The sequence below is a fragment of the Microtus ochrogaster genome, unplaced genomic scaffold, assembly GCF_000317375.1.
Source record: "Microtus ochrogaster isolate Prairie Vole_2 unplaced genomic scaffold, MicOch1.0 UNK40, whole genome shotgun sequence".
Classification (NCBI taxonomy): Eukaryota; Metazoa; Chordata; class Mammalia; order Rodentia; family Cricetidae; genus Microtus; species Microtus ochrogaster.
In genome coordinates, this window is record NW_004949138.1 from 62,498 (window position 1) to 89,563 (window position 27,066).

The following is a 27,066-nucleotide window of genomic DNA, read 5'->3' on the forward strand; positions in this document are numbered from 1 at the left end:
GAGAGAGAGAGAGAGAGATTGAGAGAGAAAGATTGAGAGAGACAGACACTTGGTTGTGCTGATGATTTCCCATGTGACCCTAGAGCAGCACACTACAAATGGGCTAAGAACAAGTGATAACATCCACAACAGAGGTTTCGGCAAGTACCATGTAACTACTGCAGTCATACAAAATGCTTCAGCAGACCAATTTGAGTATTAATTCCAGGACTGTCACAAATTGAGTAATCTCAGAAGACCTCCAGATGTGGCACATTTATGACTCGTATGTAATCAGAACATTAATTAGGACATTTCTAGTTCTGAGGCCCTACAGGTATGGTTTTATAACTACAGAAAGCACCATCAGTTAGCATTGTGTGACTGACTGTAGCAGACTGATTTCAGAAGCTCATTCTATGGGTCTGAGGGATGCAGCTCTCTATAAAGACACTGTGGCAGTCAGGAGGTGAAAGATACGTTTGTTTTCCACTGATTTGAATTCCTACTCTGCTTACTCGTGGTTTAATCTTGGGGCATTTTACTTCATGTGCTTGTTTCTTCATCAGGACAATGTGGGTGGTGACAATACTTCTACCGCAGTGGTTTTTGTAAGAAGTAAATGAGAAGATTCATGTAACAAGAGCTTAATATGTGCCTAGTACATAGTACTGCCACCGTCACTTCTCTGATTGTCATTACTTCAAGGCTAACATAGCTCACTTACCAAGATGCATGTCCATGACCTTGGCACAGTACTTGCACATAGCATCTAGGTCATTCAGCTGTCCTTGGAGGAAGGAAATCTGGGCTTCCAATTCCTCTTCCTTAAAGAAAAGAAATAAAGATTAAAAAAAGACTACTAAGTACTACATATGATCCTACATTGTCTGTTTTGTTTTGAAATGTGGCCTTACTTTGTAGCCCTTGATATCAAGGACCTCTTTATGTAGGCCAGTCTGGCCTTAACACTACCTGCCTCTCCAAAACTTAGGAAGTTTGAGGATTAAAGGCCTGTGCCACCACACCCAGCCTCCTTATATAGACAAAACTTAAGGGGTGGGGGGAAACAGATAAAAGAAAGGCCACTACTACCATCACCAAGAAAAACAGTAGAACAGAGACAACCCCCTCAAAAAAAAAACCCAAGTATTCCTAATCGAATTCTGGCTCTGGCTAACTGTAAACATACAAACTTTGCATAAAAGTACAGAAATATATTTTTGTTTCATATAATTTTTTTTATCATATTTCCCCTCCCCTAGCTTCTTCTGGCTCCTTTCCAACCTCCCTACTCACCAGTTTTATGTTCTCTCTGCTTCTCTTTCAAAAGACACAAAAATTAAAAACAAAAGAAGCAAACAGCAACAACAACCAAAACCCAATAAATCATAAATGCTAAACCAAGATGAAACAGAAAGTCTACAACAGCACAAAATACAAAGTTCATTTTGTGTTGGCCATCTAATATCTTTCAAAGTATTGAGTAATAAAAATTAAAAGATGAAACTGAGTTTGACTAGCTCATACTTTGTAGGCAATTCCATTTTTCTTCATATACACACATCTAAGAAACCTGTTTATACCAGAAACCTCATCATTGTCTAGACAATGAAAATGTCTTACAATGTGAGTTTTCTCAGCAGCTGGTAAGCAGCTAGTCTTATATTTCCTCCCTTGACAAAGAGCTGGGGTATTTTGTTTCTAGAGATGGGTCCTCTATGTTGAGTCATTAAACTACACAAACAACAAGGACACAAAGATTAAAGTCTTTTTAAGGAAACATGATGTGGGATGTCCTTTTGTATTATGTGTTGCTTTTATTGGTTAATGAATAAAGAATCTGCTCGGACCTATTACAGGGCAGAATAGAGCAAAGTGGGAATTCTAAGCAGAGCTAGAGGAGAAAGTAGGTGGAATCAGGAGAGAAGCCATGTAGCCTCTTAAGGAAAAAGACACGATCTGCCAGCCAGAACCTTACTGTAAACCACAAGCCTTGTGGTAAAATACAAAATAATAAAAATGGGTTAATTTAAGATGTAAGAGTTAGCTAGAAATATGCATAAGCTACTGGCCAAGCAGCGTTATAATTAACACAGTTTCTGTGTGATTATTTCAGGTTTGGGCAGCTGGAAAAAAAATGAGCAGTCTCTGTCTACAACTGTAAAATATTTCCTAGAGAAATCTGTAAGATTCTGTGAGTTTTTCTCAGACAAAGGGAATAATTTTTGTAATTTGGGCTATTTTAGCCAGGATAGCTATAATAGAAAAGAAAGGATGTTGCCAGGGCTGGCACAGGTGAGAAAATGGATTTTCCAGTCTTAGATGCTTTTTTTTTTATATAAAATTCTTCTGTGCCATTAACAAAATGGAAAGAGAAACCAACTGAGGCATTTCTTTTACTTTTTTAAAGTGAGTAATTATAATCTGACTAGTAGGTAGGGTGGAAATGAATGGTTGAAAAGGTCTCCTGTAGGTGTACTGCATTTGGAAGACATGTAAAAGCACTGAAAAGCACTGATTTCAACTGAAAGCTCAAGAGGTCTTAGCAACATGCACTGAAATGTTTGACACAAAGTCAGACATAGCAGTGCTCAAAAAGTGAACCATGGAATTATATAAGCTCTTCCCATGTTCATTATGTATCCTACCAAGTTCCACAGCTCCTCCTGCTCCTAAACTAGGGCACATGGCACCAGAAGCTCAATTGAAGGATGCTAATGGAAAACATTACCTATCTGGTTCCACTGGGCGTCGAGGTGAAAAAAGGATGGTCTGTCTTAGGCCTCTTTTCTCTCTCCCTTTCTTTGTCTCTTTTCACAGGCCTGAACCTCTTCTGTAAGATTACTACAGACATTAAAGAAGGAAGGCTGCGTGTGTCTTGTTCTGCGATAGCTGTAGTCAGTGTGTACAGATGGCACCGCATACCTTGTCTCTCTTAGTGTGCTGTGGCCTCACTTCTAAGTTTGCAAGAATCCTTCTTTAGCTCTTGCATCTGTATGGCCTCACTAGCCTTGATACAGAGACTACAGAAAGTCAAACTATGTCAAGTTGGGAAGTTTAAGAAGCCTGGCAAATTCTGCCTTCCCTAAAGGAGGCTCATGATGGCTGTTCAGGCTAGAGAATCCAAAAGAGACTCATGGAGAAGTAAAATCCACAAGAGAAAAACCAAGACCCTGGGCAGGTTACAATGTTCTTCTGGAGTCTTTTAGTCCATCACAGCTGTTGCCAGGTCAGCGAGAGACTCAGGTTATACTACTACATACAGCAGCAAATACAGCCTAATGAGCACTGTTCAAGTCCCACCCACACACCAAAGAGAAAAAGGGAGCCCTATGGTGCTCTATTTTGGATCTGTTCCGTATGCCTTGAGAGATGGCTGAATGTGGGAGAGTGGTTAAGAGAGAAACTCACATACGACACCAAGAAACTATTCCTGTCTTGTCACTGATAAATCATATGGCCTTAAACTATCTCCCTCTCCTGCTCTGGTGGACAGTCAGTCCTCTGGAGGATGTAAACTCAAACTTTGCTCTCAAGGCACTTAACAACTGTTAAGAGCTGGAACGCCCAAGTGGATCATACGGTAGAGTGCACAAGTCTTATAATGAAACAAGAAACATTGCCTGGGAATCTTGGCCCTTCCACTCAGTCATCTTTTAGTTACATACACAAATCCAACCAGAATCTAAATCTGGACCAAACTTAGAATTTGGTTGTGGCTAGTAGTTAGGGTGCTAACAGCCCAGGCTATATAGAAAACACCAGAAAAGAGAAGCTTCCTGGCATAAAACCATCTCTGTGTACTCTAGGCAATATTTTAACTGAGTAACAACCATGCTAGTTAAAGTGCAAACATCCCTGAGAGCTTTGGTCCCCAGTAGACACAGAGCTTTCTTCTACTTCGTGGCTTGCTTTTGGAAAGCCTGGAGGGAAGAGCTTCGGAGGACACAGTGCAGAGGAGATGGGCATGGCCTTCTGGCTTGAGACACTGGCCAGCTGGGAAGTGTCTGCAGCTCAGAGGACCACTTCCTCCACAGTCTGTTGCTCTGCAGTGTTAGATGCTGTCACTATGTGGGCAGTTCAGGGTTTGCACCTGCATGGGGCTGCCCTTGGTACTTGGCTGTCAAATTCAGAAGGAGAAAAAAACACAAATTTTCATGCCTACTGAATGTCAATACAGACAGAATCTGTCTCCACACAAACACTGTGCAAGAGTGCACATTCATTCATTCAGACTTTCATTTTCCAGGGAAAGCTTAATGAGATCAAAGAGGTCGGCTCTGGTTGAAGCAGGTGCAAAGGGCCAAGAATCTCTTATATTTGGTAGTCTGAAGTGCAGTTTGCCATCCCTATTGAGGCTGCAGAATCTAAAAAACATTCTTAAATCCTCCAGCTATCACTCAGGGTTTATAAACAGAAATGGGATCATGTGGAAACAAAGGGAGGCTTCCATTTATTCTTCATCATATTATATAATTGCAATTCTAAAACTGCCAGAACCTCCTCTAAATGTCTGTCTTAGTGTCTAGGGTTGTGCACCTTTCAGTCAGCAACACTCTCCAGAATGACAGTGTTGCTCACTTGCTTTCATCACACTGCCCTCTGTAATACAGAAGAAATGCTTGCCTAATCACCTTGACGTTGTAGGAAAACTGCTTAATGATCCTGAAAAGAAAGTATTATTGTGTTTACCCTGGCATGGATGTTCTACTTTCTACATAGGAAGGAGTACGGTGGGGTCATGATGGAATCCTGGAGAAGACAATCCTGGGTTCAGAACCCATTATTGCCAGTACCTTTGTATAATTTCTTCAGTTTCTTTATCTGTTAGAAATAGACTTCTTCCTTGGGTTCTATGTCCTGCCCAGCAAACATCTGAGCTCCCTTCAACAGAGACTCATCACCTGGATGGAGTCCTAACTTCTAGATGCTCACGAAACTATTTCCTTCCAAAGCTATCCAGCAATGTTTAGAATTTTAGAATACTTCAGATCCCAACACCTGGAAGGATGAGGCAGGAAGATTGTAAGAGTTCAAGGTCAGTTTGGGCTATATAGTGAGACTATTTAAAAGAAAAAGGCATTTCTATAGGGTCATTAAATTTGTTAGGTATTATGTAACTTCGTTGGTTACATAAAGTATATCTTTCATATATTACTTTTATAAATGCTTCAATATCCTTTAATATTTCTTATTTATTTTAGCAGTACAAGGTTTTGTAGTTTATTAATTATTCACTTTTTTATCACCTTGTTTAATAAATACATTCATTTACTTTATGTTAAGTTTTGTGGGAAATGCAGTAACAGGTGAGATGTTGGTCCTGGTGTCTATTGAGTTTAGAGAAGACCTGTTCTGCGTGTTCTTAAGGCCAAGAAAGGAGCAGATGATGTGCCTGAAAGCTCTGGGGATGAATGTGAAGTGCTCTCCACAGGCCAGCAGAGAGGAGACATCTGTATCAGATGTGGGGATGAAAGCATGCTTTCTAGACGACATCATTCTAAGGGTATTCAAAGAGAAGGACTCTGAATGAAATGACAGAAAAGCATGTTTCAGGAAGCAAGGGTCCAGTCACAAGGTGGTACATGCGTGTGTGTGTGTGTGTGTGTGTGTGTGTGTGTGTGTGTGTGTGCGTGTGTGTGCAGGAGAGTAAAAGGTGAGCAAAGGAACCAATAATGAAGTGAAGTCAGAGCACTGGGAGGAGCAGGAGTTACAGATGGGCAGGAAGCCTTCTCTTTTCTTCTTCCCAGTGATATATTAGGACTGGGGTCTGACCATGCTGAAGATCATACACACGGGAGCAATGTCTGTCAGTCCTGAGGCAAAGTGGGACAGGAAGGGCCCTGGGGTGGAGTTTTGCCCAGCTTCTAAGAGTGTCCTCAGATCACAAGACAAGCAGACGAGGGAGCCAACACTGAGAGCAGCAGCAGGAACCAGCCAAGAATAGCTGCCAGAAGACAGGAAAGGCGCCTAGTCTTGCTTGAACAGATGGGTGAGCAAGAAGCGGGAAGCACAGGAAATGGAAAGTCTTGATGAGGTGAAGGAAGGCTGCAGATGCTCTGAGGAAGCTGTGGTACACAGAGGGTAACACACACACACACACACACACACACACACACACACACACACACACTGAAGCATATGGCAATAGCCACACACTGAAGCATATGGCAATAGCCTGGGAAGACACCACCAGGAAAAAAAGAAAAGGAGCACAGTGACCACATTACACACCTTCAGTTCAGGGGTCGAAAGGACATGGTCTATGAAGCAGTTCAGCAACTGTACTGGAGAGCAGGCTGGAATAAGCTATAGTGTTAGTTAGTATATAAGAGGCCAGCCACATACCATCTTTGAGCCTGCCTATAAAATGGTAATAATAACTTGTATGTCCATCCGATAGGGGATGGAATTACATGCATGGAGAAGTGCATTTCTGATTTGGTATTCAATTAACTTTAGACATTCTTTTCAATCTATTTAAAAATAATTATTTATATATATCACATGCATGCCTGGTGTCTGTGGAGGTCATGTGAGGGTGCCAGATCCCCTGGAACTGGGGTCAGAACTGGTTGTAAACAGTCATGTAGGTGGTGGGAACTAACCTGGGCTCACTGTAAGAGCAATAGGAACTGGTTGTAAACAGTCATGTAGGTGGTGGGAACTAACCTGGGCTCACTGTAAGAGCAATAGGAACTGGTTGTAAACAGTCATGTAGGTGGTGGGAACTAACCTGGGCTCACTGTAAGAGCAATAGGAACTGGTTGTAAACAGTCATGTAGGTGGTGGGAACTAACCTGGGCTCACTGTAAGAGCAATAGGCACTTAAAGTCACTGACCCAACTCTCTGGCCTCCTTTTTTGTTTTCTAATATGAACAAAATGTCAGCTGGGTCTTGTTAATGTAGTGTATTTCTGTAGTTACAAGCTAGGCCTGCAAGTCTGCATTGCTAACTAAACCCCAGGGAATGTTTGGCTAGACAATGGGCCACAATTTGGACAGCATTAGTACCAGTGTTAGGCCCTCATATTTCCTTCTGAATATAGAAAGGCCATAAACTATTCTCCTGTCTCCCTGCTCTAAGGCAGCTTTAAGAGAAGGTTTCTGGGTCACATGCACATTTGGTAACAATCTAAAAGAAATCTTCTCAATACGAATTAGGAGGCTGTGGGGAAATCAACAGGGCAACAGCTCCCAAGACAGCTTCCCAGCCCTTCTGCATTAACTCTGTGCAGAGTGGCTTCATCATTCTATTCAGAAGATCAGAGAGCAAAGCAGCCATGCTAGTTGGCCATACAGGCTAGGGAGTGGTGGCACACACCTTTAATCCCCCCAGGACTTGGGAGCGAGAGGCAGACAGATCTCTGTGAGTTCAAGGCCACACCGGGCTAATTAAATCTGTGTAGAAGAGAAACAGAGCTCACACAAAGGTGGTGGCAGCAGTTGGGATCCCATGCCTTTAATCCCAGCACTAGGGAGGTGGAGACGCGGGTGATGTGGCTGGGCGGAGAGGGGAATATAACGGGGAAAGACAGGAAGTCAGTGGAGTGTGGAGTCTGAGGATTCATGGAGACAGGATCTCGCCTTGTTGGTGTGAAGAGGTGGGAGAGGTAAAAGGGTTCTCTAGTGGTTGGCCGCTTTGCTTTTCTGATCTCCAGGCTGAACCCCAATGTCTGTCTCCGGGTTTTTATTACTTGTGCTACAATTCAGAAATAAGTGTTTGGACCATTAGTTCTCAATGTATTCATAAAGACAAGCACTTAGAAACTTCTAGTTTTAAATTAAAGGGACTGATAGAGATCATGATATTTGAATCTATCCTAGGTTTTCTGAAAACATTTTTATAAAAGTCTATAGTAAGTAATACTTACTACCGAGAATTGTGTGAGTGTACATGATATATACAGAGGCCGGGAACCAATGTCTTCCTAGATCACTTTCTATCTTGGTTTTCAGACAGTCACTGAATGGAAATTTTCTGTTTTGACCAGACTGGGTGTGAGCCTCAGGGACCCTCCTGTGTCTGTGCTCCCAATCCTGGGCATCCCCATGCATGGCTCCTACACGGGTGCTGCAGCCAAAACCCTGACCCTGCACACGCACAGCAAGCACTTTATCTATTGAGCCATCTTCTCAGGCCTACTAATAAATTCAAACTTTTAGGAACATAATTTTATGCCTATTACCCTTCCCATTTTGTGAGCTATTTTAAGGTTGTTGCCCTTCTAGAAGTTGCTTATGAAAAGTAAGAGAATAAACAGAAAAGACAAGAATGAGTACCAGAAAACTGGGCCACGTGTTATAAATTCTAAGTCAGTTTATAATGCTAGCACAAACTGGAAAAGGAATACAGCCTTCCTGACAAGCGTTACTCAGGTGAAGCAGGATGGCTACAGCCTCTCTCACAGTCACCACCGTCACCACCTGCATAGCCTGTGGCTCCCTTTACACAGATCAGTAAGTTCCTAGCCCTGAATTCAAGCCTGTGGCTCCCTTTACACAGATCAGTAAGTTCCTAGCCCTGAATTCAAGCCTGTGGCTCCCTTTACACAGAACAGTAAGTTCCTAGCCCTGAATTCAAGCCTGTGGCTCCCTTTACATAGATCAGTAAGTTCCTAGCCCTGAATTCAAGAGGTATCTAAGTGTTGTTAGAGAACTGCCTGTCTTTCAAACATTGGACCTGGGAAAGTGTTCTCTTCTAGAAAGGTCTGTATATAAGAGTCTAAATGACACTGTTAAGAGACATGCCCCAACTTGTGGACTTCCAGGCTGTCACCTTCACGTTGTATTCTTATAATCAGGCAGCATGAACAATCTGTTGTAACCCCAATACGTTCCCTCTCCACCAAGTCAATGAGCACAGATGGTACTCTGTTAATGAGGGTTTTTCTGCCTGCCACTTGCATGTGATCATATCAACTGATGCAACCACCCAGGCCATACCAGGGACTTTTCATGTTTCATAGTACTGTTGGCTGGCCAAGATCATCTGTGAGCTCTTTCCTGGCACCAAAAGCAGAAGCCTACACAATGGCTAACCCAGACAGAATGACCTTAGCCAAGGCTGCTTTTGTTGTTTCTTTTGTTGTTGTAAAAATAATTGGCCATGTGAGGACAAAACACGAGACATGTATCCCCATTCTCAAAGCTAAATGCCTCCCACAAGGGCAAACAGAAGCCTATACCTAAACTGAATACAAGTTGAAGATCAATAGAGGAATGAGAAATACTTTAAGTTACAAATGGTAGAGGGAAACAAGCATTAGAACTACTATGATATTCTCCTGTTAATGTAAACAATACCAGCTATGAAGCTTTTAGAAAAAAAAAAAAAACGCAAGAAGAGGGTGAATGCTCTGCGTCAGCCATATGCCTACCACACTGACTTATAGGAACCCTATTTCTCAGTAACACCAGCCAATTTCTATTAACTTTGAAAATTTGCTGGTCAACACCATTGGTTGGGGAAGATACCAGAGTGATTCCTGCTACACTGAGTACTTGCAACAGTACACAAAACCTTTAAGAGTAAGAATTTATTCCTCAATTTTCTGAGTGCCAGAAACAACACCTGATAAAGAGGACAGTCAGAGGGAACAGAGCCTGTGAGACCTTCCACGTGATTATAAGGAGATCACCTCCCTGAATGCTGAATCAGCACCCATGAATCAGGCATGATAAACTGCACCTTTCACTGTTCCTGCAGGTCTGGAAAGGGTAGACTTTCTACTTTGAGAGTTAAACACCTCCAGAATCGAACAAGTAAAGACCTCGGTACATCATGTATTTGAATTGAGACCAGAAAGAATTGTGAGTTTGTGGAAAAGACAGGAGCTGAAAACAGCAAAGAAGTCTAAGACAACATACTTTACTTAAGAGAAGGAAAGAGTTGTACATCCCCGAGAGGCAGCAGAAATGTTGAGGAAGGATTGATAACAAGGTTGCCAGAGAAAGATCATCAGAGGCCTGACAGGCCATTCCTAACCCTGAAGAGCTCTGATAGGGAGTTACAAACTGGGAGTAAGATGTACACAGTGGGCAAACTTGTGTCAAGGAATACTTTGAACACTCGAATGCTCTTTTTTGTAACGGCGTAAACGAATGCAGACAGATTGTAAAAAAATATATATATACAGCTTTAATAGACTTACAGAACCACCGTTCCCGCGGAGACCAGGAAAGCAGAAGCAGCGGCTGGGAGCATGCTCACCAAATATATAAGCAAACATTAGCCCGAGGCGAACACGCCCCCTAAGGGGTGGGACTTATCCCTACACTTTTTAACATGAGGTTATTGTTCATGAAGAACAACAACATCGCATAGCCTATCTTTCTATATTCTTTCTCTTGTAACATGCCAAATTCAGAAGGCAAATGGGACTCAGTATAGTTACTTGTATTGTAATGTTTGTTTTCAAACTGTGAATTGGTGTCAATGATAATTATGAATCAAGGAACAACTGAGAGACATTGTATTTCACAGTTCCTCTCTACAATTTCATTCTCAAGAAATGCCAGGTGTCAAACTGCATGTAGTTGAAACCAGGAATGCACAAAATGCCTGCCTACATATACTGCAATGTCTGCCAGCTAGGATTCCATACAGCTCTGCCCAACCACTGCACAGTATCCTACTAGCTAGCATTAAATACATTCCCTTTCATTCCACACGTTATCAGTTGCCCCGATCAATCTCATTTCTGAGAGCCCTGACATTTTTGATGCATGATTTTTTCACACCTATGATCTGTAGAAATGGACTAGCCCCTCTGCACAACTCCTCTAAAGATTATGGTTTATCAGAAAATGGACAGATCTCTCACAACCAAATTTACTTTTTCAGCAAAATCAACTATTTACAAGAAGTCTTTAGTGTATAGACACTGTAGGGCAGAACTGAATGAAGTTTTGGGTGCATGCTTTCCCAAGAGACCCTTTGGCTACACCTTCTTTCAAGGTGAACCAGATCCACTCCAGGGGAGTTGCAGAGACTCTCCTAGTGGAGACCTAAGAATTCAGGTCAATAGTACACAAAATCCTGGGTAGTTCTGAAAATGTCTCTGCCTCTATGTGAAACCACAGTATTTAGGAATAAGAACACAGTCTTAGTAAGAGTTTCTGTTGTGATGACCACCAAGACCAGAAGTCCTTGGGAGGAAAGGGTTTATTTCACCTTACATCTTCAGGGAATAGTTTATCACTGAGGGACGTCAGAGCCCGAACTCAAGGCAGGAACCTGGAGACAGGAACTGATGCAGAAGCCGTGGAGAAACGCTGCTTACTGGCTTCTCCCTTATGGTGTACTCAGTCTAATTTCTTATGGCATTCAGGACCACCTGTCCCGAGTCAACACAGCCCATAGCTCGGCCATTCAGAAGAAAATGCCACAGGTGGCTGCCCCCGGCCAGTCTCAGCTGAGGGTCCCTCTTCTCAAATTACTCTAATTTATGTGTGACAAACTGACAAAATAAAATAATAAAACAAATCCCAATCAAACCACTAACCATAACAGAACAACTAATTGAATTTCAGATAAAGAATAGTTTCTTTAGTATATTTCACATATTGCCTGTTAAAAAAGTACTCATGGATTACATCAAATTTAATTGGACATTCTGTATGATGCAACAGTACATTAGGAGGATGCCCAGGAAGGCACAGTCAGTCTTTCTCATCTGGATATGGTGACTTTACCTGGTGTGGTTATGTTGCTTTGATCCTAGGCAGAGCCTATCCTAGGCAGAGCACAGAGAGAGTGGGGGTCCTTGAAGACACTAAAGCAGTGGTTTTAAACGTCAGCCGAACATCTGCATGACCAGAAAATACAATAATTACCCATGCCCAGGGCTCACCTTGTAGATGAGGATTCCATTCCTCTGCTGCCTGTGCTGCTCTACTGACTCCAGATAGCCGCGATGTGGACCCAATGAATACAAATTCCTTTGGTCTCATGTGCAACTCTTGCCCACTATAGTCACTACAATCACAGGCCATAACTTCTATCCTGTGTGGCTTCCAGCATTCTAAATAACAACAGTACTGGAAAAATGCAAGGCTCAGCATGTACACGCTTTCTAACTAGACCCCTTTAGAAGTTTTAATCTTAACTGCAGGTCATTGACTTGAGAGAAAAAGCTGGTGTGCCTGCCTTATCTCCTTCTGGAAGGAGCTCAGGGTCCTGCATGTGATACTGGGACTGGGAAAGTGCCCAGTCTTGGGCATTTCAACACTCGACTCCCCGTTGAAGGTGCTGTCTGGGGTAGTCTGGCATTACTGAAGGAAGTATGCCATCACAGGCAGGCTTTGAGAGTTTAAGGCTTCTCCCTACTTAGAGTTTGCTTTTTCTGCTTTGTGCTTGAGGTTCAAGATGACAGACTCTTAGCCCCAATAGACCCTTCTTTCTGTAAACTGCCTTAGTCATGGTGTCTATCACAGCAAGAGAAGAGCAACTAATACAGCAGGCAATGCCCTCAGGTAGAAATCCAATTCAGACCTCCATCAAGAATGCCAACAGCCACACACGTACAGCCTTGTGATCCCACACTCATCAGACCTCCATCAAGAGTGCCAACAGCCACACACGCACAACCTTGTGATCCCACACTCAGGAGGCTGGGGCAGGAAGAGCTCTGGTTTGACAAGAACATGGGCTATAGGAAATAAGATGCTAACAGCTTCAACGGCAGATAGTGGTTAACTCTGATTAACGTCCATAGTTGAAGTTAAGCTTTATATAAATGTTAACATCAACATCAGGTACCATGTTGACTTCATTCTTATTTTCTTCAATTTAATTAAAAATACCTCAATATTTTCAAAGACTATACATTTTTAAATCATGATGTTTGAATAAGAACTGCACAACAGTATACAGATATGCTTAAAACCCAAAAGATCGCCTAGAACCAACTGATTACAATGTGAAGGTAAGTATTTGTCAGTATCGCTCACTGTATGAGGCCTCCTTTACTCTTTAGACTTGGTGGTAGTGGGTGTACACATGCTACATGAGCAGGTTAATGGCACAATTTACAAGTTCTTTACTTGCTAAGGGAAATGAGGAAGGCTTTAGATAAATATTAAGAGCACTGTCCTTTCTGATGGGCCTTCAAGAACAGAAAGGTAATAAAGATCAATAGGTCAAAACAGTGACCCGGGTGACATCAGGTGCTGGTCTGAGAGGCTTGTTCCGTGCAAGGACAAGTGAGGCTGAATGTAGTTTATTTAATGAGATCAGGCCATTATTATGAAAAAAGAAAAATCAGAAATATCAGAAATTTAAAAGTAGACTAACTAGTAAGAATATTAAGGGTGAAACTTATGGGTAAACAATAAAAGGCAAGAAACAGTCTAGTCCTGGGTTCAGAGATGGGGGAGGAGAGAGAAACGCCATCTCTTTTAGTATAAGGAGTGTGAAGTACTTCCTTGCTTGGAGGAAAAGATTCTCCCTTCAGGCCAATGTAGCGCCCAGGGTATGTTGGCGTTGTAGCTTGTCACGCAGAGCATGGGCTGCCACCTGTCCTACTGCCATGCTTCTGTGACAGTTGTGAGTGTATGAATTTCTGACATGGGCAACATGGGCCAGAAAGGTAAGAGGAGGGACAACAGAGCTCCGCAGAAGAGAAGACATTTGAACTGAAATTCAGCTCAGTTATGAGAAACAGCCACAAAGGCTCCTTCTCCACCTGCCCTTGTGTTTGAGAGGCCTGAAGCTGCTGTAATGAGAGCAGGGATCTCATTCTTTTTGAGTGAAAGCTCTGTAGATTAATGTAATTTCCTGGCAAAGTTAATGTGGGTGTTTTTAAAACATAAAAGATGAGCTGCAGGGACAGGTATTTTAAAAAAAAATTTAATCACAGTTAGATACTAAGGGAAAAGAGGTAGACAGCTTACAGCCTCCACAGTATGAATTTGGCCTTGATTGACTTTCTTTTGCACAGGGTAGGCTGAGAATTTTCTTTTCCTTCTATACCATGCACATGTACATTAAGGAAACAAGTAACTGTCCCTCTAAGGCAGTGCAGTTTGAAAGAACACATAAACATTAAGTTTCCAGAAAGGTCATTGAAAAGAAGCAGATGTTATCAACAACACATTTAATTTAGCATGGCTCAAACCCCTGGCCAGCTGCCAACACATTAAATTGTTTGATTTGAGCTCTCCCCAAGCCAATGTGTATGCCTCTTTGGCAGGATTCCTTGTGGGCACAACCTGGTATCTTTATATCTTACAGAGATGATGAAGAGGAAGATAAATGATGGAAGAAGAAGGCCTAGCAAGAGGAGGATGATCGTCCTTAACGGTGCAATCCATTTCCTGTAATTCTGTGTTCACTGTGGTGAGTGTGTATGTGTGTGCGTGCTGGTATTAAATAAATTTATTGAGGCATTCTGAAGTTAAAAAGCAAACCTTAAATCCCACTTCTAAAAGCAAAATTGAACTAGCTGCTGTGGTGTGGAGACAGCTCGTGACGATGCTCCGCTGCCACCCCATGTCTGTGCTCGAATTACACCAACGGGCTGAGACTGGAGACCGAGAAGAATTGATGCACGAGCATCTACGTCTACTCTCTCAGACCACAGCTGACTGGCAGACTCTCAGACATGGCAGAGACTCTGAACTAAGTTCAAACAACTAATTGAATGTCATGCTACAAATTCCTAAATTATCTTGACATAAGATTAAAATTCCTAGTAAGGCTTTTAAAAAGCTAAAAACAGTCATGGCCTCTAAATTAATTTGAATCTACATATGTCAATGAACTACATTAGATAGGAAAGCACGGGTGTCTCGGGAAAGCCACTCTGCTCATGTTCTCCTCTAATTCACTGACCTAATTCAAAACCTGAAAATGGACCCCTAAAAGCTGACTGACCCCTAAAGCAAAACTTCTCTTTCAAATTTAAATGCTTTCATGAAGGACAAGGTAAGCCATTCTGGCAATCCACCAGTTTTTCACCAAGTTCCTGGCTGCCCATCATACTCAGGCTACTGCCCCCTTACAGTCTGGTCACACAGTTACAGTTCTCTATGCTAAACATCCATCTTAACAGTGACTGCTTATGGGTAACTGCAGAGTTTAATTTTGGCCAATAGGAGGAGAAAGAAAAGCCTGCTGGGACTGCCCAAGTATGTACCGTGAGACAGTCCTGGATGCTAACACAGCAGTTAAGCATCTAATGCCTCTTGTGTTGATGAGATAACTTTATATAACTACTACTCCCCATTTACTGGAAATATCCACAACAGACAGGTTTTACATTCCTTGTACAGATAAAATGTTCATAATTCCAATTCTAGATTATAGTCTGCAACAGATTAGACAACATTCAAACTGGCTCTAGTTCTAGAGGTTATTAAGAGTCTTCTTTTAAATCTGTCTTCCTGTGCCTGGCAACACTGCTTCTGTGCCATGATAAGACTACATTAATGAATTACCAAATGCTATAAAAATCAAATTCTGTCAGATTACCCAAGTGCAATAAGGGGATCATTGACACACAGGATGAGCTCTCCTCACAGCTGCCCCGTGCCCGCGGCTGTTGGGTTTACTAGTCATCTCCCTGTGTAGCACAGACATTCTGATTTCATGTGGTTTGTAGAGGACCCCGAACCACAGATACGTTTAGATCTTTGGAGATTGGTATGTAATTATCACAAAACATGACAAAACACCGTGCAGTTCCTAAAGATTTTAAAAATTACTACTGGCTGATATGTCAATTTTAGGATTTTCCTTTTACTATTTTCTCTGTCTTTTACCTAAGCAAAGAAATTTTTAGAAAAAATGACAACAATTGTAGAATAGTGTTAAAAAAGCAAAAACTCATTTAACAGTCAAGCAAATGACCAACAAAAAGATTTTTAGTAAGTACTGGATATCATTATGCAAAATAAGACAAAAAAAATTAAAGTAAAAAAATTTGCATTTTTGTCTTCAAGACCACCACCAACAAAAACAACACAAATAACCAATTAAAAATCTAAATTTAATGAGGTAAGCCTTCTAGACACTTTAGGGAAAGGAGAAGAAAAATTATCTTCAAAATACAATGTTGAAAACTATGATAATATTTTTGTTTTTTGATAGATTCAGCCCATGTAGCTAGCTGTAGCCCAGGCTAGCCTCTGTCTCCAGAGTGCTGGGAGGAAGGTATCACCATCCTGGCGCTACAGTAGGTACTACTGTTTCACTGCTTTCACATTTTAGTGAAAAGCATCAGATAGAGAAGCATAATGATGCCCTTTTGTTATTTTTCTTTAGAAATAGTATCTCTGAACTTCAGAGAATAAGGTCTTTTATAAGCATCTGCCAATCCTTGTTACTTCTTTAAAGATTTAGCTCAATTTTGTCCCCCCCCCTTTTTTTGAAAACCCATCAAAAGTATGAAAACAAATACAATGCACCCTATCCTAAAACAGACAGCTAGCAGAAAGGCTTTAAATGGTGCATACTTGGGATATGAAGTGTCTACCAATTTCAAAAGCATTTTTCAAAATAGCATTAAAGCAGATTTTGCCACACTTATACTGGTCACTACAATATGTTCATCTTTGGGCTATGTCTGTCTTCTGCTTATTTAGCCTCTTTCTAATTGATTACAATTTCTTTGTACCAGATCACTTTAAATGGAGTCTTGTAATCTGAAAGATACTACATAGTTTAAAGTTATGGTAATTCAAAGTAAGGCTTGTCTTTGCTTCGATTCATGCCAGTTACTTGTATAAGGAACTAATAATAATGAATTAAAGAAAACCTATCTTGAGATTTTGGAGGTCACAGAATATCCCTGTAAAAAAACTGAGCTAGAAATGAAAGAAAAGGAGGCATGGTGATGGTAGGCAGTATGACTTAGGTGCTGGTGATGCTTTTTATGGCAGGGTAGTTTCCAGGGAGAAAGATGTCCAGTTATGGGCCCATGTAAAGTCTAACTGTGCACTGTGTTCTTCTGAAATCTCAGAGGGTTAATCAATACAATCTCACTCTTCACTCATGATTCAGGTTTACATTTCTTGGGTTGATATACCCTGCAGTTCATTGTGCCAAAAGAGATACATGTAGGGTTTTGCAGTGGCAATACATATCAAACACCTACACATTCAACACACTGGACAGAACTAGTTATCTAGCTGACAGGCGGCAGGATATATATGGAATACTACTGTGGTAAGAGCCAACAAAGAACACTGACTATAGCAAACAATACTAAGGCTAATGGAGTGGAAACCCAGAGCCTTCTCTTTGAAGACTTCTAGCTCCATCTCCTCAAGGTAAGAGATATACTAAATTTGGAATGATTACACACATGGTCATAGTTATGCATCTAATGTATGTATGGTGTTCACAGTTTACAACATGTCAATGTGGGGAATTAGGCCTATTTCTCAACCTCTCAATTTTATGTTATTTTATTACCTTCAGAATTAGCTGATTTTGTAGACCAATCCATATGCTACCAAATATAACACACAAGAAACAAGTCTTCATATGCTTGTCTCGTTTATGATGTTCATATTCTAGCCCTTCAGATACAGACTTTCTGAACAGACAAATGCTCTGATTAACCATGGTAGTGTATTCTACTGTGTTGCAACTTTTGGTTACTATTTTAAATGTAGTTCACATATGTAGCTCTTGAAGAGTCAACTGCTGCTACAAGTTTGTTAGAAAAGCCCATTCTCACACCTTCTTTCTGTTCCCCAGAAACAGTCCCTTTAAATGCTTCTCCCCACCCCTCCCTTTTACCTCTAGCTTAAGTTGCTCGATTTTTTATTTTCCTGGAGAGTATTCTCTACTGATTTCTCACTATGTAAGAATGAGAGTTACTTCTACTGGTCACTGCCAGCTTGCTCCTCTCTTTCTCTAGGTAAATATATTGTTCACACACCCTATTTTCTCAATTGTTACAGCATAATTTGAACTAGATTAGCAGCTAATAGACTTACTTTATAAAATAGATATGCATATGGCAGCCAGGAGCAGTGAGAATAAGAAAAAAGGGGACAGGGGACAAGATATATCTTTCAAAGGTGTGCTGCAGTGATTTATTTCCTACAACCTGGCACCACTTCCTTTAGTCCATTCAGGTATAAACACATATAGATTGATCCATTGACAAAGTTGGCACCCTGCTGATGCAATAACCTTTCTTCAAACCTTCAAGATCCGCACCATTAGGGGACATTTCAGATTTAAACCATAATAGTGGTTTAGCTGGGTGTTTGGGTAGGAAGTGAATTCATCCCACAGTACTGAAGGCAATGGTCTACTGTTTGGCTTTGGTGTTGCTATAGATAAAACCTTTTTTTTCACTCAATACTATAAGTCCCTAAGGTGTCTTTTGTTCTCTTGTGAAGTTTTTCAGTACTGGATATGAGTGTTTTTTTTTTTTCACTTGTGTAATTATGATATTCAATCTCAAGATTCCGGTTTAAAATAGTGGAAACACACCTTGAATTGTGTGTCTGTGAAGTCCACAGGACGATGCAGGATGTCATGTATTTTTTTCCCTCTTTAGGATGAGGTCTTTTACTGGTTTACCCGGCCTTCACTGCCATCTTTTTGTTTGTTTGTTGTTTCTTTTTTAAAGCATGTATTTGGGGATGGGATTCATGGCCTCCTGTTTCCAAGACAAGCATTTTACCCAGCCAGCACCTTCCTAGCCCTTTGAATTATATGTACACCCTCTTTTGTTGTCCCCATTTTTTTTCTGGATTCAGCTATGTTATACTTTTCCTTATTCTCTACTTCAATCTTGTCTTAGATTTTGGTTTCTGGGAAGTATTTCTTCAACTTTATTTTCCAGTTCTTCATTAAGTTGTAAAGTTTGGATATTATATTTTCGTATTCATGTTTTTATTCTGTGAAAGAATTACAGTCAACCTTCCATAGTTATGGGTTCTGTATACCAACTATCAATTGAAAATATTTTTTAAAAAGTACATGTATTGAATATGTGGGACACAGCACCCTACTCCTTTTCTCCTCAGACACGTAGACTTTTAGCTTACTATCTTTTAAACAGTATGCACTTCACATAGCAATTAAATGACTAAGGTATGATTTAACTTACATGGAAAAAGGTGCATACCCAAACATGATATAATTTTATCTGGTGGTTTGGACATTCACAGACTTCAGTACCAGGAGGGGATCCTAGATATAATTCTCCATGGATATTGAAAGATGAACATATACATACATGTTACTTTCTGAAGTTGTCTTGCCATGAATATTTTATCTTATTTTAGTTGTCTTTTTTTTGTCTTTGATCACCACATTGCATGATTCTTGGCTGTCTTGATATAGAAAGCTATGAACTGAAGAGGCACGAGGAAGCACTGTTTAGATGGTACCTATTGATGGCTAGGCCCACTGTCACATGACCTGGTTTCTTCCTTGAAGAATTCCTAAGGGAAGAATGTTTGTGGGGTGTGTGTGTTCACATGTTCTATGCTGATACTTTGGGATACAGGGGAGGAGGACGGGGCTAGAGTTCCTCTACTTAGTGTTTAATACAATAATCACCCACTGTCCACAGCATAGCCCCATATGGAATGTGTCTGATGTCTCTCAGTCCAGTGATCTTACTTTACTCTTTCCAGAGAACTAAAGCTCCTGTCTTCTGCTCAATGGGAAAAGAAATCTCTTCTATGTGCATCACTGGCAACAGTGACAGCTTTGTTCTGCCTTCCATCTTCATCACCAAGGCGTCAGGTCCCAGATGAATTCACACCTAAAGCAAGAGCTTCTTGGGTTTTCTACTGACGATTGAGGATCCAGCTTTCTTACGCTGTTTAGTTACCCTTTGCCACATGCTTCCCTATAAACAGACTTTACTGGTTGTGTTGTCTGTCCTGGTTTCTTATTTTGAAGTTTGTTGCTAATTGCAGAGGAATTTTGGGAGGTGGCAGAGATGAGCAGTCGCAGACACTGTCTTCATAGTAAGTCCCATCCTGTGGACACTGCAGACCACAGCTGTGATACAGCACAGGTGAATCCTTTCCCTCAGAGAACAGGTACACCTATGTGCTGCACAATGATATTTCAGTCAGCGATGGACCAATAGTTAACTATGGAACTGTGAGACTTAGTCACTAAAAAACCTCATAGCCATCTTGGTCTAAATTCAGAACCATGTAGAGAACAGAGGTATTCTGCATTTCTCAGAATGTAGCCCCAAAACTGAGTGATGGACACTGCTTGGTTTGCAGATGAGGTGGCTGAGATACTATGAAGTGAAGTGGCTTACCAAGGAAGGGTATCCAAAGCTTCATCTTTCACATATCTTGACGAATCATCTCTCCAGGGGGTTAGTAGTTGTTATTTTCCAGCTATAGCTAGATTCTGATATTGTTTCCTCTTTCGGGGGCAAGTGATTTCTTCATGTTAGGTCAGGTGTGAAAGCAGTCATAAAATGTAGCTAGATTTCTTATAAAACTGCTTGTAAAGACCCAATACCAAGTGGTCAGCCCTCAAAACATACACACGTAACAAGTAACAACATACAGACTGAGCAGGTTGTATTTATGTATATAGGAATGTATGTAAGTAAGTATGTATGTATGTATGCATGCATGTAGCAACTTTTAATGAAAAAACAGGCATAAAATTGAAAATGAGCAAAGAGGTATGTGGGAAGGTTTGGAGGGAGGAAAGAGAAAGGGGAAATGATGTCATTATATTATTATCACAAAAATAAAAGATAATAAAATATTAAAACTAGATTATGAGAGTAGTTGATACAATCTGAATATACAGCCTTTTAAGGATTACATACAAAGGATTTATACAGAGACTATGAAAATAACGTAATAGAGGGCTAGAGGGATGGCTCAGTGGTTCAGAGTACTGGCTGCTGCTCTCGCAGAGGACTTAGGTTTGGTTTCGTACCCACACAGTATAACTTTAGTTCCAGGGGATCTGGCAGACCTCTGTGGGTACCAGGCATATTTATAGTGATCATATATGCAGTACAAGCAAAACCTCAAACACATAAAATAAATATAAATCAATCTTTAAAACCAAACAATCAACAAAAAACTTCGCCACAATAGAAATGCGATTCATATAGTTTTTAAAAACAAAAAGCAAAATTATTTTACTTTTGAGGCTACGACTTTATTTATTTATTTTGGTATTCTGAGACGGGATTTCTCTGTAGCTTTGAAGCCTGTGCTGGATTCACTCTGTAGACCAGGTTGGCCTTTAACTCATAGAGATCTACCTGGATTAAAGGTGTGCACCACTACTGCCTGTGATGGAGGAAGGTCATTGGTTGATTAAATAAAGAAGCTGCTTGCCCTGATAGGTTAGAACGTAGGTGGGAAGAGTGAACGGAGCAAAACGCTGGGAGGAAGAGGAAGTGAGCTCAGAGACTCGACAGCTCTCCTCTCAGGGGCAGAGGCCTTAGAGAGACATGATGCTCCACTCTTGCGGGCAGAGGCGAGAGCTCTGCTCTCTGAGGCACACGCGATGAAGCTCCGACCCAGGATGGACGTAGGCTAGAATCTTCCGGGTAAGACCGGTGCTACACAGATGATAAGAAATGGGCTAGTCCAGGTGTGAGAGTTAGCCTAGAAGAGGCTAGATAGATGGGCCAAGCAGTGCTTAAAAGAATACAGTGTCCATGTAATTATTTCGGGTAAAGCTACCCGTGCGGGCAGCGGGGTGCTGGGGACGCAGCCCCGCCGCTCCTATTACTACACTGCCTGGCTCAGGTTAGTATTTTAAAATAGAAAGATTATTTTGTTTTGTTTTTCCCAGTGTCATAATCTCTCAACAACAAAGTGTTGTTTATTAAAATTTAGAAGGCAGTTGGATAGGGGCCACACTTGTGTCCAGTCATAGCTCTCTTTCTTTGATAGGTGCTATTCACCAGTAAGCCTTCCGCAGGGTCTGCCTCCCGAACCACAGAGCCCATAATAAGCAATGGTGGGACTATGTTCTGAAATATGACATACTTTGATAAGAGGACAGAAGAAGGATTTAGAAAAATACTCTTGAACACATGTTTCTGTTTTCCCTGCTAACAGAGATCACAGTCTTAAAGTATTATCTAAATTATAATGATAGCACTAACACACTCATGAAAAAATAGTTTGTTCAAGTCCACAGACATGTAAGGAGTTTTACATAACTGGGCATGAGCGGAATTTCCCTATGTGCACCACTCTAGAATAAAATGAAAGGTGGAGAGCAAGCTGCTCTTAGATACTTACAGACTCTTTTCTCCCTATAGTTCTGCTGTGTGAGCGGGAACGTGCGAGGCTGCTGAAAAAGGAATCCTTTTTAGAAGCTGATGAAGGTGGGGAGCCAGAGGACTCTCTTCCCCCAGGCAAACTCTCGATGCTTGAGGTTGGACTGATGATCTTAGAATTTTGCCCTGTAAGAAAAATTAAGCAGTACTCATTAAGCACCAGACCGTCACGAAGCCACCAAATACACTGGGTCTAATAAATGGCAATGAGCAACGAAGCTGCTGTTTCCCAACACTCACATGAAGATGCTATTTTTTTAAAACAATGAAGTACCAGTTCAGTTTTCAAATATGTTATGCATACGACGTAGTCCATGCATATTTTAAAAAACATAAAAAGAACCTAATTTCCTGAGATGAAGTGTTAATAGCCTTGTGCTCTGCCAGCAGCTGGGTGACTCCTTACCTGAGAAAGCAGAGGTGACTGAGCTATGGATGAATATGATTCAAAACTAATTAGCAAAAGAGTTCAAAGAGCTTCCTTCTTTTCCCTAATTGTAGAGCAGCCCCTAGCCCACTACAGAGCCTCCATGCCTCTCCCTGGGCTGTGCCCTGACTGCAATGGTGGCATCTGGGATGCTCACCAAGTAAAAGGTCCATGATTAATAGATGCTCCCTACAGAGGCAGTCTTCTCTCTTGGGTCACAGGTACAAAGTCACTGTGTTACAGTAGGACTAGTAGTTATCTACCAGTCTCCTGTCCCCAGTCTCACCAGCTGTCCTCTGCAGCCCAGTCCCCAGGTTACTAGGGATCTGCTCCGGTTTTGAGTGGAGTGCCTGCTCTTCTTGAGATGGTTCCCTTCCTGTGGTGTCCGGCAACAGGGCTGCTCACCCGCCCCCCCCAGGTCCTCTCACAGGAAGCTCTGGACTCCTGTAAGGTCTGCAGTAGTCTTTAACACCACCCCTTAAGCCCATTCCTTCTTCTTTTTGCAGGATTGTTTTCCCAATAAATCTATTTTGTTTCTAATTCCACTTCAACAACAGTCTTTAATGATTGTCACTGTAATTTCAAACTGAGTACAAGGTTCCCTGAGCTAGAAAAGGGCAGGGAAGTCTATGGCCATACCACACTGAATGCGCCCGATCTCGTCTGACCTCGGAAGCTAAGCAGGGTCGGGCCGGGTTAGTACTTGGATGGAAAAAGGGCAGGGAATACAGATTCCATGGTCCTAGAAGCATCCTGTGCTGACTTTAGGCCTACAACAGGAACATTCTGCTCTCCCTTATCCTGGCATTCCCTCCTTTGTCTCCTACCTCCTTCCAGGGCTCTAGGCCTTAACTTCACTGGATTATTTGTTTATGGCAATAACCCATAACTAGGATGTCTCCGGATGAAAAAGATCCCGGGACCCATTTAGAAATTTTCTTGTTAAAATCATATCCTTCCCTCCTTTCCCTTCTCTATTCTCCTGAGTCAGGGTTTCCCTATTTGGTCCAGGCTATACTTTTTTTTTTTGAGACAGGGTTTCTCTGTAGCTTTTTGGTTCCTGTCCTGGAACTAGCTCTTCTAGACTAGGCTGGCCTCGAACTCACAGAGATCCGTCTGCCTCTGCCTCCCGAGTGCTGGGATTAAAGGTGTGCGCCACCACCTCCCAGCAGTCCAGGCTATGCTTAAAGTCACTCTGTAACCCAGTCTAGCCTCAAACTTGTAAGCCAGAATGCTAACATCCCAAGCATACACCAGCATGCAGGGAATCAGGGAGCTGGCCTGGCCTGGCTGCTTTTGAGAGGCATGTGTCAGAGTTTTCAGGTGGCTCCCAGGGCACTGTGTGAAACCAGGTATTCCCTCAGGCAGTGAAGCATTCAGGCTATCTCTTGATTCTCTATATTTCCTAGACACTAAGCAGGTATATAGAAACTTGTCAGGACTATTTGCCTTAGACATTAGTTCTGCATACCCCACATGGCTAGCAAACATCACTGTATCCTGGCACCTACCATTGTATTGATGCTGATAATAACCACTAAATTCTGTTTCTGATAAGGGTATAAAATGTCTGATTGCTTACAATAAACTTGTCTTACTGTGGCTCCTCCATCCTATGTGTGGTCAAGATTTATTTCTCACTGGCCATATCAGGTACCTTGGCCTGGTAAGTCAGCCTCACAAAAATCTAACCTACAACAAGCTGTACTTTTTGGCTTTTTGATCAGTCTCTGACTTTCTTGTTAATCTTTCTGCCACCATATTTCCATCTAACTGATGCTTCGGGCAGTTGTAATGTTCAATGACTGTCAGCAGGTATCTTCCTTCCACAGACACCTTGTAAGAGTCTCTCATTTAGTAAGATCTGTATGTGGTCAAATGAAGATAAGCCCCATGAACACGGCCTTTCTGAGGTGTTGCTTATAGATTACAAAGTGAGAGCTTGCTGGGACCCTGACTTTTCGGGCACTCTGCACCCATTCTGTACCTGTAGGGCTGTGAGGGTGTGGGTTGTAAAAGCTACTCTAGAGGGGTGGAGACAAAGTAAAGGCAGCTACAGAGACCAGTGCTAGGACACTTGGCATTTTCTGTTTTTCCTTGAAAATCTTTAACCTTTGCTTAAATTCCAGGGATCTGTAAGTTATGACTTGTTGGGGCCATATAGCTCCTGCTGGTTTCAGTGTCCTAAAAACTTTCCTCTGTGGTCTGCTTCTGGGCTTAACTTGTCTTGAAAAGCTGCCTGTCTTATAATAAAGACGACCTTACTATTTTTAGAGCTAGTAGAAAAAAGATTGTAAGTATCATTGACAATATTTTTGTTTCACTTAACTATGTGGCAAAACATTTCATTCTTTTAGTTCCTACAAAATGGTTTCCTGTAGCTCTTTGAACATATTTAATATATTAAAAGTCTGGTGAGGAAGTTTCTTTAGAGAATCTTTTGACTGCTTTTACCCACTTTTGAGCATAGTTTATATTTCTTCTAATTCTTGGACTTTTTAAACATAATTCTAACCACTACTTACGAAAGCTGTTATTTCTACAAAGTAGATTTATATGAATCTAACCCTAAATATATGTGCGGTGACTTAAGTCCATGTTCACTCATATTTGACCCTGTGGAGATGAGCTGTGCTTTATGTCACCAAGATGAAGGTGGGTCTGCTGGCAGACCTGATGCTTTATCTGTGCCAATATCTACTTTGCCATTCCATATGATCCTTTCAAACGATTCTCCTGTAAAACTTTAAAAAGAAACAAACAAATAACCATCAAAACCCCACATGTTTCTATCTCCTGTTTTACAATTGAGAAATGTGTTGGTACTTGATGGTCATCATTATAAATAGACCTTATCCATGTTCTTCTGAGCTCTCTATGGGGCCTCCAGTGAAGGACAGGTCTTATTCTTATCCTGCCTGTTAAACTGTTTTTAATCTCCATGCCAGAATGCTTCTTTAGTTCTGGGAAATGTTCTTTACTTTTCCTTTGGTTATTAACTCTAGTTATGTTATCTTGTCTCTCAATACTTGACATTATAATTCAAATTCATAGTTAATCTAAATTCCAGATAGAATAATTTAAATTTTATTATATCCTTAGAACAAGCTAGTAGTTGTGGAAGAGTTGTGAGCAGTTTGTTTACCATGTTTTGTAAAATGTTAGTTGTCTTGGATATTTTCAGAAGAAGGCACACAGTATGCCTTACATAACCATGTGTGTTTAGGCAGGGCGGTGGTGGCGCACGCCTTTAATCCCAGCACTCGGGAGGCAGAGGCAGGCGGATCTCTGAGAGTTCGAGACCAGCCTGGTCTACAAGAGCTAGTTCCGGGACAGGCACCAAAGCTACAGAGAAACCCTGTCTAGAAAAACAAAACAAAAAACAAACAAACCATGTGTGTTTAGCCCATTCAGAAGAAATGGGTGACATATAAGTAAAATTTTATTATAATCTTGTGGGACTTTGTTCCATTTCAAAGAAATTACAACAATATCAAAGAACAAAATCTTATTAAGCAGGCCCATTTTTGTATTAATTACTGTTTCCATGTTTAAATGATAATAAACTAAGAAATCTTTTGATTCTAGATTTCGAATATGTAAGAGTACTGTGCATTCTCCTCTTAATTTTTCTACACTCATACTTCTCAAGTTAGCCTACCTAAGTAATAAGATGTCAGGAGGAGGAACAAGGTATTGAACAGACCTGTGAATATAACTGGATCATGGTACATATGATTATATCCTATAGATATTGCAAATATAACTGGACATAAAAACTCTAAATAAAATGTTTATTCCTCCTTAACTATGCAAATTAGCTTGAGACTATTTTTGTTATTTTGGAAATGCCAACATTTAGACCTTAAGAAAGCAGTTACTGCACTGTCTTCTCTCTGGAGATCTTCGGAAAATGTTTCTGCACCAGCAGTCTTGCCTTGGGTGGAAGAGTTTTTAGAAAGAACAGATGTCACTGGCATGGCATGCTGGGGTAAATGCCCAGTCCTCAATCAGCCAAGGGCTAGGTATTTTCAGCATGTCTGTGACCTATAAGTTACATGGTGGTTCTATAGCTGTATGGACCAGGTATACTACATTAGACAGGAAGCACATTGTTGTGCTGCCCTGAAATCTAATCTACATTCCTCTTATCAAGTTGAATCCCCTGACATGGGCTGTGCCTGTACAGGAGAAGTGTTTCGTTCTAACATCACACAAAGGTATTACTGGATCAGACACAGCTATGTCTGGATATCTTCCATCCTTTCTTCAATCTCTACCTATCTAGCAGAATCTCTCAGGAGCCTTGGCTTGCAAATGCCTTGGAAGGAAGGACAAAAGATGAAGAAATAGTTTATCTTAAGCTCATGCTATGTCTTACGGATAATATTTTTA

General features: G+C 41.2%; 1 protein-coding gene across 4 annotated transcripts in view; it reads right to left on the bottom strand.

The window, feature by feature from the left end:
• The window catches only part of Tbc1d5 (TBC1 domain family member 5), a 449,388-nt gene that overhangs the window by 43,402 nt on the left and 378,920 nt on the right, over positions 1 to 27,066 (bottom strand). For all 4 annotated transcript variants that reach the window (XM_026790055.1, XM_013354327.2, XM_026790054.1 and 1 more), the window contains 2 exons: positions 22,207 to 22,370; positions 707 to 806 (listed from right to left, as the gene is read on the bottom strand). In XM_026790055.1, coding sequence (XP_026645856.1) covers positions 707 to 806; positions 22,207 to 22,370 — 264 coding nt within the window. The remainder of the gene's footprint in view (positions 1 to 706; positions 807 to 22,206; positions 22,371 to 27,066) is intronic.